The sequence below is a fragment of the Channa argus genome, chromosome 3 (assembly GCF_033026475.1).
Source record: "Channa argus isolate prfri chromosome 3, Channa argus male v1.0, whole genome shotgun sequence".
NCBI classification, from domain to species: Eukaryota; Metazoa; Chordata; class Actinopteri; order Anabantiformes; family Channidae; genus Channa; species Channa argus.
In genome coordinates this window covers 28,479,200-28,495,236 of record NC_090199.1, presented here as the reverse complement: position 1 = coordinate 28,495,236, position 16,037 = coordinate 28,479,200, and the positions used below count along the sequence as shown (strand labels likewise).

General features: G+C 38.0%; 1 protein-coding gene across 3 annotated transcripts in view; it reads right to left on the bottom strand.

The window, feature by feature from the left end:
- wdr17 (WD repeat domain 17) overlaps positions 1-16,037 on the bottom strand; it is a 24,716-nt gene extending 8,679 nt beyond the window's left edge. The window contains exons 1-19 of one of the 3 annotated variants that reach the window (XR_010913902.1): positions 15,939-16,037; positions 12,896-13,024; positions 12,387-12,570; positions 12,053-12,283; positions 11,154-11,264; positions 9,175-9,315; positions 8,796-8,918; positions 8,388-8,575; positions 8,084-8,252; positions 7,635-7,726; positions 7,203-7,285; positions 6,998-7,084; positions 6,031-6,195; positions 4,086-4,201; positions 2,851-2,937; positions 2,509-2,658; positions 2,294-2,424; positions 1,705-1,830; positions 860-1,015 (exon numbers count right to left, since the gene is read on the bottom strand). Coding sequence is in view for 2 of the 3 variants with exons in the window: in XM_067498665.1 (XP_067354766.1) it covers positions 860-1,015; positions 1,705-1,830; positions 2,294-2,424; positions 2,509-2,658; positions 2,851-2,937; positions 4,086-4,201; positions 6,031-6,195; positions 6,998-7,084; positions 7,203-7,285; positions 7,635-7,726; positions 8,084-8,252; positions 8,388-8,575; positions 8,796-8,918; positions 9,175-9,315; positions 11,154-11,264; positions 12,053-12,283; positions 12,387-12,570; positions 12,896-13,018 (2,463 nt within the window). In the remaining variant the exon portion in view is untranslated. The remainder of the gene's footprint in view (positions 1-859; positions 1,016-1,704; positions 1,831-2,293; positions 2,425-2,508; positions 2,659-2,850; positions 2,938-4,085; positions 4,202-6,030; positions 6,196-6,997; positions 7,085-7,202; positions 7,286-7,634; positions 7,727-8,083; positions 8,253-8,387; positions 8,576-8,795; positions 8,919-9,174; positions 9,316-11,153; positions 11,265-12,052; positions 12,284-12,386; positions 12,571-12,895; positions 13,025-15,938) is intronic. The other 2 variants (XM_067498665.1, XM_067498666.1) reach the window with 2 other exon arrangements.

Below are 16,037 nucleotides of genomic sequence, written 5' to 3'. Positions count from 1 at the left end.
TTAATTCACACTGTCAATTTTTTTCAAATTCAAACAATTATACTTTTTATTTCTACCTTGAAATACAGATTGCATGACAGGTGATAGCTATTTTGCATCATGCTCTTAAAATTAGACATTTTTGTATCCACTCTAGAAACCAATATTTATTACAAATCCACAACTTCATGGAAACCACTATGGTAAACAGCGTACAAGAGTACAAATGAAAACCCAAATAAAAATATCCAAATTAAAATATCCACTCTAAAACTCTACTAGTCACTGAACCACGTTTTGTTTACCAATCCACTTCTTGAGTGTTTTAATAAATTAATATGGATGTGCCTGGCAAGGAGCCACCAGACTTTTTCTTTTTTATTTATTTAAATTTTCTTGTTGATATTGTAGAACAGTGCTGTGGTAGCTCTCTTCTTTCCACCCAATAAAAAATCCCCACATATGGAAAATATCCATTCTACAAATGCCTGGTGAGCAGACATTAGGTGCCACAGGGACTAAGTCTGATCTGACCTAACTTTAAATCACTCTTTGTGCTCTTCCCTGCAGTTTTGTTTTACTGTCTAAAATGTCTTGTCATTTCTAATCAGTCTAAGTTCCTTTGATAAATTTTTAATAAGTTTGGTTTCAGTTTTTGTTTTACTTAGCATGTAATAACTTTGGTGCCTGCTGACTGATTTTGTTTGGTTTAGGGGCTTTGGTATAACAGACTTATGATAGATATCACATAATACACTTTGCCACTGATAATGTTTAGAAGGATAAAAAGATGTTTTAAAATGTCCAATCACAGATAGGACAAAATCAAAAGCATCTGAGTCACATGATTTTGCACACGCACTCACAGACAGAAACAAACCTGTCCCAGCTCCACCATTAATTCGCAGTATCTCTGAATCTGTCCCAGTCTCAGGTGGATGTCTGCTGCTTCTTTCAGCCTCTCCTCTTTACTGGGGGCTCCGATACCTCCTCCAAATTTAGACATCTTTACTATAGTCAGCTCCTGGGCTTCAGACTAAATAACACAATTGAAAAAAGTATAAAAGATAAAAGATTAGATTGCTTTGCAGCAAAAATACCTCCAAAGTAGTAAACATATATTACCAATTCTTTCAATGAATGTTAGCTCAGCGGAATCAAGGAAATCATCAAATACTAAGAATGTCTGCATATAAAAAACTATATATATATAAAAGACAAACAGAAAATTAAGGTAAATTTGTTAACAAATTCCTGTTTAATTATTGTATTTTGTTTTTAATTTGTTCAATGTTGAGATGCATCTTCTGTATTTCTTGTGCTCATCATAAATTCCTGTTCAGAGATATAAGACAGCATTAGTAATAGTGTTACTACCATTTGGTCTCTCAGGCTCGGTGCACACACACACATGATTATTCTTCTGCTGTGACTTAGGGAATTAGAGTGACTTTGTAGAGGCGATCTTACTCGAATCTGATGGTCCAGCAAGTACTTCACTCCGGAGATCATTGTATGACGAACAATGATCATTTATTGTATTTGCTTCTCAACTTAACCAGTGACGGATCAATTGTACATACAAGTTTAGCAACAGTAATCTCACAAACATGACAATGACATCATCAGTACACCTAAACGTAACACAATACATAATATAGTAAATACACAGTACACAACATCAACAAAAACAGAGGAAACCCTGGTTGGCTCATACAGACTTACTGTTTTGAACTTGAGTAAGTGCTTCATGTGCATCACGCCTTTACTGTAGCTTGCTGGTAGCAGCGAATCGTCCTGACCATTAATGACTGACACCAGGTCCCACAGGTTACTGCTGCCACCTGGAGGCTGACCAGAATAAAATACACCCAGATATGTTCAAAAACACACAGAGAAAACACCCACACAAATAAAAAAAAATAAAAAAAGGAAACAGATTAATTGACAGACAACTATGTAATGCAGTGGTTTAACAGTTGGTGTAAAGTCAGAACAGCTCTGGCTGTACTGCAGAGATATTCACTTCTAAATGTTTTTGAGCAAACTCTGAACAATCAGAAAATATCAATGATTTCTACTTGACTGTAACATTCCTATTTATTTTAATATATCACTGACTAATACCTGAAGGGTTGTGAAGAGCATGCTGGAGAGGTTGGATTGAGGGTGGATTGAGTGTCATGCTACCACTTAACTTGCCCCTTTTAGTTTGTTACCATTTTGCTGATGTTGTGAATGCACTGTTTAAGCTGTACAGGGCAAAAAAAAAGTACTCATTGTTCAAATTAAAGTTTGTTGTTAAGTTAGTTACCGAAAAGCATTCAGAGAACCAGCGTAGCTTCTTGGCTTTAATGTCAAAGCTCAGTTTGTCCAGCTCCTGTTTGATGTCTCGAGACACTTTACCACAGAGCAGTGGAGGTGAGCCAGGAACCATAGCTGTGTCTGCACAAACACACGGCCGCCACAGTTGAATGAGTACATAGAACAGAACAACCTTAAAGATGAGCAGATCAGGGCTCTTCTTACCTGTGTTACCTATGATCTTTTCCCAAGGCTGGTCGGTGAGGATGTTTAGTAGCAATGGAGTAATAAGGGGTGTAAGAGACCACAGCCTCACTGTACTGTCTCTGCTACAGCTTGCCATGGTAAACGGCCGACTGTGATGACACGTTAAACCTACAGATACACGTACACAGTTTGGTGTGTGGATGTAATGATGTGGAAAAATGAAAGGATGGTTTAAAGGTCTGTAATGTCAACATTTTATTAAGGCTTGGTGATGTGTATTCTCTATCATGTGCACAGAAAGAAATGTTCTATGGAGGAAAAAATAACATTTTTCAGGTGAGTAAATTAATAATTCCTTACCATATACATCAGCACCATGGTCAAACACAGTGTCTAGACATGTGCCATCTCTGGTGTCCCACACTCTGATGGTATAATCCCAAGAACCTACAAAATAATCAAACATTTTACTAACTAAATACAACTAATTTTTTCAGTATAGTCCCTGCATTTTCCAATACAGTCATTATTATTATTACAAATGCAGGCCATTAACAAAGCTGTTAAGTCTAAGGAACAACTGTAGACCTCCATGATAGAATTGAATTAAACGTAGATTAGGGAAATGTGTATGTCTGGCCTACATTTTTGTGAAATGGAAGAAGTCTGAAGACACGAAGAGTAACTAGACGAGAAGGGCCTTGCAGTAAAGAACCCAGCAATCACTCTAACAGAACCTAAAAGTCAATGCATTTGTGGTTGAGTGGCTTGATGCAAGCCACTCTGTGAAAGGCAAGTGACAATTTGATTGGAGAACTGATTGGAGAAATTGTAAATCCAGAACCTAGTTTTAAGTTATTCCTCTGCGTTATTTGAACTCCTTCACTGTTCAAGAACTACTAAAAGCACATCAATAATCCACATCACTGCAAAGTGTGGCATGTGTCTTCCCCACAACTAATGTGACAATATTTTTTTTTATGAAAGAGGTGCAAAGACCTATCATATCTTACAGACTCTGAAATGAATCTAAAATTGGGGATAGGTGTGAATGTGACTGTGAATGGTTGTTTGTCTGTGCCTGTGTCTCTGTGTTGGTCCCAGAATAGACAAAGTTTTACTTCTAGTCCTTTCTGAAGTACTACGTGAAGTGTAAACCTGAAAATGTTTAATTTGCTCAAAACACAAAACCTGTATTGTATGACGCTGTAGTTTACTACAGCTGCCACTAGATGGTGTTGAAAATCCATATCTCACTGCCTTTAATATTTGTTATTTCTAAAATATAATATAAATTCTAAAATATAGGAAGTTTATCAGTGATTTATTCCCTCTGTCATGTTTCACATTGTATTTCATTAAGGTGTAGTACACTGCATTGGATAGACAGTTAGCAAACAAATAACACAAAACAAAGACATATTCTTGGTATGCTTGCATACTTGGCTAATTAAAAGATTCTGATCCTGATTGTGAATTCTATCCAGAGATCCCACATATAAAAGAAATTTCTTGGAAAACTAACCAGTAGTTTCTGGGACATAAATAAATAAAGTTGAATTGAATTGAATTGAATTGAATTGAATTGACATTACCTGAAATGAGGAGGTAAGGAACCTCTGTGTTCCACATCAAGCCCCTGACTGGAGCTGTATGACCACTTAGCACATTGATACATGCATCTTGTGTGTAGTCCCATATACGAACAGTGCTGCAAAAAATAAACAAATAAAAAATACAAAATCCACAACAACACACACACAAACACAGAGAAAGAGAGAGAGAATTCATTTGAAATTATTAGTAAAATGCCTAATCTTATAATAGGTTAGGTGACTTTATTAATTCAGTTTAAATGGTGGGGGGACATTTTTGAAACAGGGATTGATAAAAAAAATTCACTTGTTCAATTTACATGACATATTGTGATTGTAGTTTGTTTCTTCTAGCATCTTAGGAATTACAGATCCTTAAACCATGGCCACATTAGATGAAGAAAAGTGGCTGTGTAATTTGTTTTAGCTTTGTTTGTCTGGATCAGCCATCTGTCAGACTTTAGAGCTACTTTGGTGACATCTGGAGTTACGTTTGGCCACATACACACAGTCTAAATCCCTTCAAGGCCACAGAGTTATTTTCCCTTCAATCTGCCTGCATTTAAAATAGTTTCACATGTGTAAATGAAAAACCCGCATTTTATTATATTAATATGTTCAAATCAAACTACAAAGGTTCTTTACTGCTGTGACACTGAATGCACATGAGCATATTAATAAACAGAAATGTATTTTTTAAATTGTTGATTATTCACTTGTGCATATTAAATTCACTATCCATTCTAGGTTATGATGATAACTATGACTATTTACAGTTTTACAGTGCAAAATTTTGTAGATAAATGATTTATTGAACCAAATCTTTTTGAAAAATGCATATTATGTAAATATTTTTGCATGAAACTGTATTTCTACCTGATGCATGGGGATTTTTAGTCTCTTGTAATCAAATGGTTGACATAATGACAGCTGAACAACATCACACTGTCTTCATGTCAAGGACAATATAATATAATAGTATAAACATAAAAAATCTTGAAAAATCTTTCTAAAGAGAGTTGTTGATGTTTTTTTTTTTGTCATTCAGATCAACGGTTATCATAGATCCACAACTTTTAATTGGATGGTCGATCTTAAAACATATTACAAAACATGTTACACTTTCAGGTGCGTCTTCTGCAAAGGAGGACCTATCTTTGCTTATCTCTCCTCAGAAATCCTTCTTTGGCCTTCACTTCTCAGGGCAATATAAGAGGCTTTGGGACTCATCGTGCACAGAGGACCAGAGAAACTTCCACGGTGAGTGAGGGTGGAGGAAATATCATTAAAGAAACTTAAGATTCACCTAAGTAAACCTTAGGTGAATCCTTCAGCTATGTTTACCTGGCATCATTAACCTAAATCTAAACCTGCTGTTTGACTGATCCATGATATTTGACTTCAGTCTGACTGTTCTGGACTCAGGTCACCATAGCGATAGAGCCCTGCTGCCTCACAGCTAAAATGTCCTCGGTTTTAATCCCTTTTTGTATAGAGTTTGCATGTTCTCCCTGTGCTTGCGTGGGTTTCATCCTTGTACTCCGATTTTCTCCCACAGTCCAAAGACATGCATGTTAGGTTAACTGGTGAGTCTAAATAAATGTGGGTGTGAATATTTTTCTGTCTGTGTTTGTTTCTCTGCATCCGCCCTTACATAAGAGCGGTACCCTGTCCAGTGTGTATGCCTCCTCTTGCCCAATGAAAGCTGGGATAGGCTCCAGCCCCCCTATGACCCTGAACAAGATAAGCAGTTAAGATAATGGATGGATGTTCTGCACAGGAGAGTGAGAGAAACCAGTGGGTGGCTGAGGAACTGGAGAATGGCAGAGAAGTCGACGGACCAAAACCATAATCAGTCTCAAATAACGAGACCAAACTATTCATCTAATCCACGAGAAGCATTTTGAACAAATTGTACTACAATTTAGCCTCTGCCTGAACTCACCCATCGTCTGATCCAGAACACAGTATTCCCTCTCTGAGTGGAGACCAGCGAACATGAAATACTTTGGCTAAGTGTCCAGTAAAGACCTTCAGAGGCTGATCAGAGCTGGTAGCCAGGTAGTACACACGAACATTTTTATCCTCACAGCCTGTTGCTATCATATCCCTGCAGAGAGAAACAAGAAGGCAGAAGGATATGTGTATAACTGTGACCACCTACTACCCAACACTTATATTTATTATATTAATGTGCTTGAGACTATCTACAAACACGGATGAAACTGGTTTCACAATCATTTTGCACTTACACTAACTGTTCAGTTTCTATGTTTTGATAATTCTTCTTCTCTGAGCTCTTTTCACATGTACATTTATCACCAACCTTTTTCTCAATGATATGTTACTATCAGACAAACACAAAAGACTGAAATGCTTGTACTACCTGAAAATGCATTAAATATTATGTTGATTTAATATGTTTTACTATTCTTTACAATTTAAGATAAGGGGATGCAAACTTTTGCACCCAAGTGCACTGACATTTTCCTGTAGAATTTGCTTTGCACATCTCAGAATTTATAGTTCCATCTATGATGGCAAGTTGAACTGGTCTAGAGTTTAGTCAACACCAAACATAAGACTTCTTAGTCAAGCTAAAAAGTTCTACTTTTTTTGAGAACATCCTATAGATGTTTAGATTTATCTATATTATATCTATATTATGTTTTAGGGGCAGAAGTGGCTCAGTTGTAGTAACCTCAAGCTTATGGGATGAGCCAAAAGAGAAAAAAAACCTAGCTTGGGCCTTATTTATGCAGTAATAAAGAAAATTCACAAATTGTTCACATACTTTCAAGCACAACTGTAATTAACTCTTCAAATAAAAATTAAAAAGTAAAGCAATATATAATAATGCAGATTAATATTAATAAATAGCCAATTGAAGCATGAGGTGACTGATAACTTACTTGTTGTTCTGGCTCCAGTCACAACCAAACACAGCAGCAGGATGTTTGTACTTGTGGAGGATTTTACCATCAATAGTCCGAATTATACTGTCAAAACAAGACAAAACATGTAATACTCTGTATATAATATTGATAATATACAGTATATAATGTTTATTTATATATTTTTTAAAACTATCACTTCAAAGAGAAGATGAGTTCTTACCAGAATCCATCTCCACTGCAGGTAGCAATCCTTTTAGAATCCTTATGGCTCCAAGATATACAGAATATACTGTTTTTACCATGCTGGGGGTAGATAGAGAGGTCATGACTGCAAACATCATTATATCAACCACCATTTTTCATAGTTTGAATGATTTTTTTCTTCACTAAGGGAAGAGGTTATTCTGAAATGATAAAATAGAAACGTGTAAGACATTTTTCACCACTTGCTATTTAAACAATATTTGTAAAGTATTTTTTAGTAAATTGAAATGCTAGTACCAAAAACTGAGAAAGTAGCCATACAAATTTATATGATGAAGCTAAGGTGTACTATGTTGAATTAATAGATGAAGCTATGTTGTACTCTGGTGATTTCACATGGTAATGATAGACAGTTTTAAACTAATTTTGCACAGAAAGTCAAAGGCACCTCATTGAAGCGTGTAATGATCTTTCCTTTCCTGACATCCCAGATGAATGCTCCATTACGGGATGTTGCCCCTGCAATACAATTTAGGTCTCCTTCGGAAAACACACACACACAGACACACACACACGCACGATCACACACACAAACACGCACAAACACACACACAAACAATAAGGTCAACAACTATCTTTTGTTTCTTTGCGTTTGATGGGCTGAATTGTGAATCATCTACAGTACAAGTATAGCACAACTGAAAAACTGTTTTCAGTTCCACCACACAGAAAAATATAGCTTAAATTACTGCATACATCAACCTTAGTTTTTCCCATTCTATTTGGAGCAAATATTTGACCAGTCATTGCTCAGTTTTTTTCTGGTAACACACGTTTTACACACAGATTGTTTTTTGCGTGGGTGTATGCATATGCATGTGTGTAGGGTTAATGTACCTGGGGCCCAGGACAGGGAGTAGACCACTCCTTCATTTCCCGGGGAGGTGTTAACAGCTGTTAGTGTGTCTGTGTCCCAGATTTTAATGGTTCCATCAAAACTAGCTGTGGCCAGCAGGTTGGGGTCATCTGGCTTAAACTTACAGTCAAAGATGGTCTCTACATGGCCCTACCAACAACACACACACACAAAAACAATGAGCAAAGAAATCATGAGTTAAGAACACAGCAAAAAGCCTTTTTTAGGAGTTCATTCACTGGCTATATGTAAACTGGTGAATTTATAAAGGATGTTACAAAATACCAAGTCTCGTAGGAAGTCCCACTTTTTGGCACCCATGTCATATAATCCCACCCCTCCATCCATAAAGCAGCAAACAGCATGACCAGGGGGCACAGAGAAGGAGCGGTTCTGTGACAGCGTTGGGGGAGGTACTGCCTCACTGGTGGAACTGGTGTACTGACTTTTACTGGGAGAGCAGGAACTTGCAGCTTGAAGAGAAAATGAAGAAAGTAGTCAAGACCTGTTGTGTCATTTTAGAACACTTAAAGATTACAACCCTTCATTTCAGTAAGTAACAACCTTTTCTCAGAGAGGGTCAATTGCATGACACCTGCTCAGTGTGTGAATGGCTGCTGTGGCACTTCTATACATTCACCGCTGTTTGGAGCAGTTGTAATTTTTAGACAAAGATTTTAATCAAACTGTTACCTTTCTTGGCAAGAGGGGAGATGAGGACATGCAAAGCATGAAATCCAGTCTTTTTCAGTTTAAAGCTGTCTAGAGGACTGGAGCGAGACACGTTCCATACCCTCAACACTCCAACCTGGGAGTCTGACATACACACAACGACAAATCAGAAAATGGACAGTTTAATAAAGCAAACTGTACTAAATGATTTTAAAAGCAATCTATAGGGACATTTAAATGAACCTAGTATCAAGTCTTTTTATACTAAATATTATTGCGGATTTAGGAAATGTAATCAAAGGATAATCATTAATAAGCAGGTAAATATCCACTCTGCCAATAATAAATGGATATCTATCCACTCATACATATATACCTCAAGAAAATAAAGACTCTTTACCTCCAGTAATGAACATGCCTGGTGCAGAGGGGACCCAGGCCAGACACTGAACTGATGCAGCAGCTGAGGGGAAGCAAAAGGATGTAATACAAACCAAGGCCTCACTGTCCACCAGTCTGATACCGTTATGAAGATTAGACACTGTGAGAGAGAGACAGTGTTCCCCATTTAGTATCTGTGCTTGTTGTCACAGTCACATATATTTCTGTAATAATCAGAGAGCTGTATTATCAATATTAACAGTTGGAGGATCAGATTAAAGAGATTCACTGTTTTCATTAAAAGCATGTTATTTCATGGTTCTAACTTTTAATTGTAGTTGCATTTAAAATGATTTAACCATCATTTCAAATTAGGTGTACTGGAAATATTTACACATTTTCAGTTGTTTGCAATGAACAAATCGACAAGAACAATTTAAATAGCTCAACACAACTGGTTGGTTTAGTACCCCCAAATTAACACAAAATGCATTTTAATGACTACTGCAGTCTCAAAATTATTCCACCCCTAAATAGAATCCTTCATAAGAACACACTTTTGCAAATCCACTATTGTCTCAAGCACCCCCTATGCAACTAATCATGGGCATTATTAACAGCATCACCTTAGCTAGAGATAGAAAAAAATCACATCAAATACCTGAAGTAGTTCGGGGTTTGTTGAGTGTAATTTCTGACTGCATGTTAGAACTGTAGCTAAAGAACACTCGAAAAAGTTAAGAGAAGAGATTTTCTGACTTGACAAAAAAAGAGATACAAAATAGTGGTAGTGAAGGCACTGAATGTCCCTAGAGACACAATTGGAAGCATAGTTTGCAATTTCACAGATAAAAGAACAGGGGCTACACTACTTGGGCATGGCAGAAAAAGGAGGCTATCAAGGGATTTCTGATGAGGCAGGTGGACAAAACTCTCTAGTAACTGCAAAAGACCCATGGAAAGACTTGGTGGCAACAGGAACTGTGGTTTCAGTTTACACAGTTAGGCGCATACTAAACACTGAAGGTTACCATCCCAGAACTCCAAGACATATACATATACTACTGACCCAAAAGTCAATATGCTCAAAATCATATATATAAGCCCCAGAGGTTTTAGAATTCTGTTCTGTTGAACAATTAAATTAGAAAAACTGTAACTTTTCAGACCTTTAAATCAGCGATATGTCGGGAGAAATAAAGCAAAGTACACGCTGCCTACAGTGAAGCACGGTGGGGGCTTAGTGATGCTCTGGAGCTGCTTCGGTTCCTCTGGCACGAGAAACCTGCAGCACGTGGAAGGCAAGATTGTGTCACAGCACCCGCTCTCCCATCCTCCACTCCCCTCCTTCTCTCTCTCTCCCTGTCTGTTTTGTGCGTTCGTGTGTTTGTTTCCCCCTAGTGCACCTGGACTGCGGTGGCGGCCACACCTGCATGCAATCATTCGCTTTAATGACAGCAGCTCATATACCAGTCTCCTTCACACCACAACTCACCAGATTGTCTCAGTAACCTCCATGGTACTCGAGTGCACTAGGCTCTTTAAAACCAAGCAGTATAGTAATACTAACCTGCTCTCTTTGTCTCATGCTGTCTTTTAGAAAGCTGATGCTTGGGCATCACTGGGCCTTCCAAAATGACAAGGATCCAAAATATACCTCAAACTGCACTAAGGCTTGGTTAGAGAACACATCCTGGAAGATTCTAGAGTAGCCATCACACTCACCTGACTTAAACTGGTGTCTGATAATTTCGAGACTGCATTAGAAGAGGCTGCGTTTTGCATTGACTTTAGAGGAACCACTTGTAACATAAGTTGTGTTGAGCTTTTTAAACTGTTCTTCTTTCATTTATTCATTGTAAACAGCTTAAAATTTGTACATTTTGCCAATACACCTAGTTTGAAATGGGGGTTGAAGAATTTGAGTGCATTTGTATACAGCAAACATCTTTTTACATTGAAATCTCTGCAGTTACGAAAACTTAATTTTTGTCCAACCTAGTAAATAGTCAGTTGACAAAGGGTCCCATTCGAGAGCACTAACTGGATCCTCTTCATCAGTCCCCTCTAACGACTCTGGACGCACCACGTGTTTTTGGCTTTTACTCCCTGAAAAAGAGGTTATAGAGGGTGGTCAATGAAGATGAAGGAGTTCAGAGTGTACAGACATGTAAATCGCTGTATAAGCCTTCTACAAAAGTATTGAAACAGCAACACCAATTCATTTGAGTTTGCTGTACAAAGAAGACATTTGAATATGAGAGGATGTGAACCATCCTCTCATATTCAAATGTCTTCTTTAGGTTGTTGGTGATTTCACTGGATTTGGATTTTTCTCTAACAATGTTTCAGTCATCAGTTGTTGTTTTATCCTTTGGTGACCTTTCAGGACATTCTACATTTTTGTATTGACTATATCCAAACGTTTTCTCAGATTCACAATGGCTAGGTTTTCTCCCATAGATAGCTCTCTAGTCTTAATGTTGATTTATCCTTTCAAACAACAAATACAGACTTCACAGGTAAAGCCCAAGGCGAAAACCAAGAGTAGTCAGTTAGAGCTAAGAGCACAACTTGGTATGTCAATCACATATTTTGATAATCTAACTTAATTAAAGGTCACCTGATACAAATGTGCTATGTTGTAGGTTTCTTCATAAATCTAGATGTATAATCCAGAAACTAAAACCTGTATTTCTAAACTTTTATCTCACATCTATCTTTTTATCATAAATCCAAATGTCTTCAGTGTAAAACAAATAAATGGATTTGTCTTGCTATTCCACTACTATTGAATAGGACTGTATTTTATATAAACAGATGCATGTGTCGGGGTTTTATTTTTATTAAAATGAGAAAAACTCAAACCTTTTACCCTAAAATACAACCATCAATACCTGGTTGAAAAATAGACAGGCTTCCATCTGTATGTCCAAACACCAGCTTGCCCTTCTTAGTGGGGTGCCATCTGAAGAGACAGATATCAGACAGGAAGGAGTGGGCTTCTTTGTGTACTGTGACCCCAGGGTCAGTACCTCCATAGGCCCAGATAAACAATGGACCACGCTGGGAAACAAAAGCCACGCCATCAGCTGAGTTCCAGCACCAACTGACTGATGTAGGGATACCTTGGAGATCAGAGAAGATGCTTGATACTTTCACACTGCAATAATCAAACCTTAAACACGCCACTGTGGTAAAAAAAAAACCTGATGTATTTCATCTAAATACCTTTAGTATTGTCCAATCTTGCTACAGCCCTTTGTTCTGCTACATTCCATACAATGAGCAGGTTATCAGCTGAGGCGGATGCAAATAGATCGGGGTTGTCAGGACACCAACTGAGAGCTGTTATTGTCTTCTTGTGTTCTGACATTATGGATCTCAACTTAAATTTATTGTACTGTTGGTCCAACTAAGGCAAGAGATTCAAAAAAGAAGTTTAAAATAAAGGCTTTTAATGCTTTTAAAGGCTCAGTTTTGTGCAGAACTTTAGACAGAAAAAAAGACAGGTTGACTGCTTTAAAATCATGTTTGAAGATTTGGATACTTTGTACTTTGTGTAACTATACTGTATCCATTTTGCAAGTGATGGAAGTTAAGTTTAGCTGTTGAGTTGTACCCTAAAATAACAATGTATGTGAAAGCTGCTCTAGCAGGTAACATGGGGCATAATGCCATCTTATATTTAAAAAACTTTAACATCTTCATTAACACAAAGAAACACACGGGTGGTTCACCTGGTAGATGTATATAGCCAAAGTAGCACAGTAAGCAAAGCGGTCTCCACTAGCAGCACACACATCCTTATTCCACGGCTGACAGCCCGCTGCCAATAAGCCCACCTGTTTTACCTTTGCCATCCTCACCTGCAGACACACAAATACGTATATAACTGTAACTGTGTCATATTTCAATAATATCATAAATTCATACATTAATCTTTTCCACCTAAATATGTTTTATATTTGGACTGGCTATGACAATCAAACACTGATGCCAGAGCAAAATCAAGCAAATGTACATTTCACATTAGAGGGCAGTTGTTTTACATATGCCAAGTTAGCTTTATTCACACTAAAATACTAAGTTACCGTAGATCCACAGGTTTGGAACGGATTAGATGATTACACAGTAAGAGACATGTAGAAAGGATGAACGAATCTGTGCTGTGATTGGCTAAGACTGCTGCTGCTAAGCTGATCAACTGATTGAATACTGTTACTGTGCATGGGGAACTACTGCAGTATGTGTGAATGGTGGCACATAGCTTGTACACATCCTCTACACCTGTAATAAATGCAGCTTATTTTGTACTATTTTACTATTTTAATTTAAAAGTATCTCAAAAATGTATCTTAACTAAATGTAATTTTTTAAATGTTCGTAATAAAAGCTTTCTTCATCATGAGTGAATATGACTAAAGGCACAGTTTATCCAACTGAGATAAAGAACCAAAACGGTGGAAGTGAGAAAGCACAGAGTCCCAATCAAAGGTAATCTTCAAAGCCCTGTTGACCAGTTACCCGGTAACCTCTTCCTGTAAGGTGCAAATTCGCTAATTTACATGTACATATCTCACTTCCATTCTCTTTTTCATTACATAATGATGCGGTCATGAAAACACTAATGATGTAAAGTCAGCACAGTAATGACTGCAAAGCACTTTAAGAGAGTAACCTGTTTTTGTTTTTTGTTTTTGAGGTTATCCAACTTCCATCTAATATTGTACATTAATCTGTATTTTTTAACTGCCTGAATGTAAATTGGAGTCCACTGAACAGAGCGATCACATTAGTGAAACAAACTGGACATCTGAGGTCAAACATGCTTAGGCAAAGTACAGATTGCAAGGGTTATAAATGCTTGCTGCTCTGACACTGGATCCAGCATTCTTAGAGCATAAAAATGGTCAAAACAAACCGACTAGACATGATGTGAGTATCAAAAATTGCAGGAAAAGCAGAGCTGTGTATCAAAAGTCATTTTTCTCTTTCATGTCAGACAGTCACTGACAATCCGAGTTTGTTGCTGTGGGCTATGAAGCAAATTCAGGAGAGTAAAAATTATCTGTTTAATTAAAAATATTTTGTAAGGTGCATTTATAAAAATATTTATACATATATATTATACATTATACATATATAATATAGCACGTTTGCCTGATGTATGAGTAGTATAAATTGTTGACATAATCTTGTGCTTTCTTTGGGTTTGTTGTAGTGGTTCTGACAAAAAAAAACTACTGGACAAAGCAAATATGCTTAACATGGGCACAGACAGGGCAAGCTACCACTGCTACCACCACCTTTTGCCGGGGCTACTGTGGCGCAGGAAGGTAGAGTTCTTTTAAACAAGAAGTATGAATGGTAACTTGAGAGGCTCCGGACCCTGGGCCTGTGCCCAGTGGGCCCGTTCAGTAATCCACCCATACCTGTTTAACATCAGCATGGGAGCCCTATCATATATGTAAGCATTAACTTAAAGCACCTCTGTTCCAAACTATAGCATCACACAGCCGCTTTACCACGAATCTTGTAATGATTTCAGTAATGCTGTGTGTGAAAACAGCCTGTTAGGTTTTTTTCTCTGTTATACACACACACACACACACACACACACACACACACACACACTGAGCACCTCGGATACAGGCTAGCTGCCTAGCTGGCTAATATCAGAAAAAAACACTAGTTCTGTTGAGCTCGGTTATTTTGTTCATAACGCACATCATACCTTTCCCCCCACCAAAAGCTCTAGGTCATCGCAGTTGGAGTAGAACAAATAACCTTTCATTAGAAATTGAACTAATTTATTAAGGGTCCCAGGAATCTTCGAACTGGAGCCACCAAATGAAATGGCCCTGGAGCAACCTGGGGCATTTAGTGATTTGACATGTCAAAATGTCTGCCAAGATGAAAGGTCTATTAGAACTAAATATGCTCCCAGGAGACCAATAACGAGCGTTATCTGCACAGCAGATTGGCTCACACTCAACTGGGAAAACCTGAAAGAAACAGTACGAGGACGCAGTCGTGAAAAGGGACGTTTAAATTATTGAGACATGTTTAGATGAGACAACGGTGTTGTCCGGCTCTGTGTACGAGCAGTCATCATTAGAGCACGGGCTTATTTTTTTCCCCCGCTGAGAATGTTTTTTTTTTTTTTGTCAAGACATTAACAAATAGGGCAGAAATTTGGGGACAGTTTTAACACCGTAGGCCTCATGCTGCACTTTGTTGATTAAACGTTAATTACAGTCAGAAAAGACCAGCTTTCAAGCCAGAGCCGGTTTCCCCTACATGAACGTTGCTATTCATGATGTCCTCCGTTGCTCACATAAGCTAGACATGAGAGCATGTGCGACCATTTATATAAAAATTACTTCAGAGGTGGCAATAGTAGTAATACAACAATAGCCTTAAACGTTCGTCTAAATCAATAGCGTAACCCCCTGTAAGCTGCTAGCGTTAAATGCTAAGTTAGCTATTTTCATCCAATATTTCTGTCAGGAGCAGCCAACCAGAAGCCGTTTCGTCTATTTCCTGTTCTATAGTTATATTTCAGGCTTATGTGGACGGCATCAACAGGTTAGAGCAACTAATCCGTGTGGAAACCGAAACACTTGAGTGTCGCAGATGTCTGAGTGCCACAGGAGAAGGTTGGTTTCAACACTCATACCTTCAGCAGCACTGTAGTGACATCTAATGTGCTGTGTGTCGTTGTGTGGGTTCGTATAGCAGCGCTAACAGACTGTGTGTGACCGGGATTTTTCTGCTTACCGTCAGCAGTTAGATGGCTCGTGCGCAGCGGACAGCTCCTAGGTGCTGAAATGTGCACTGCTCGCCGATCTCCGCGTGAGGTGTACCCTCACCGCGCCG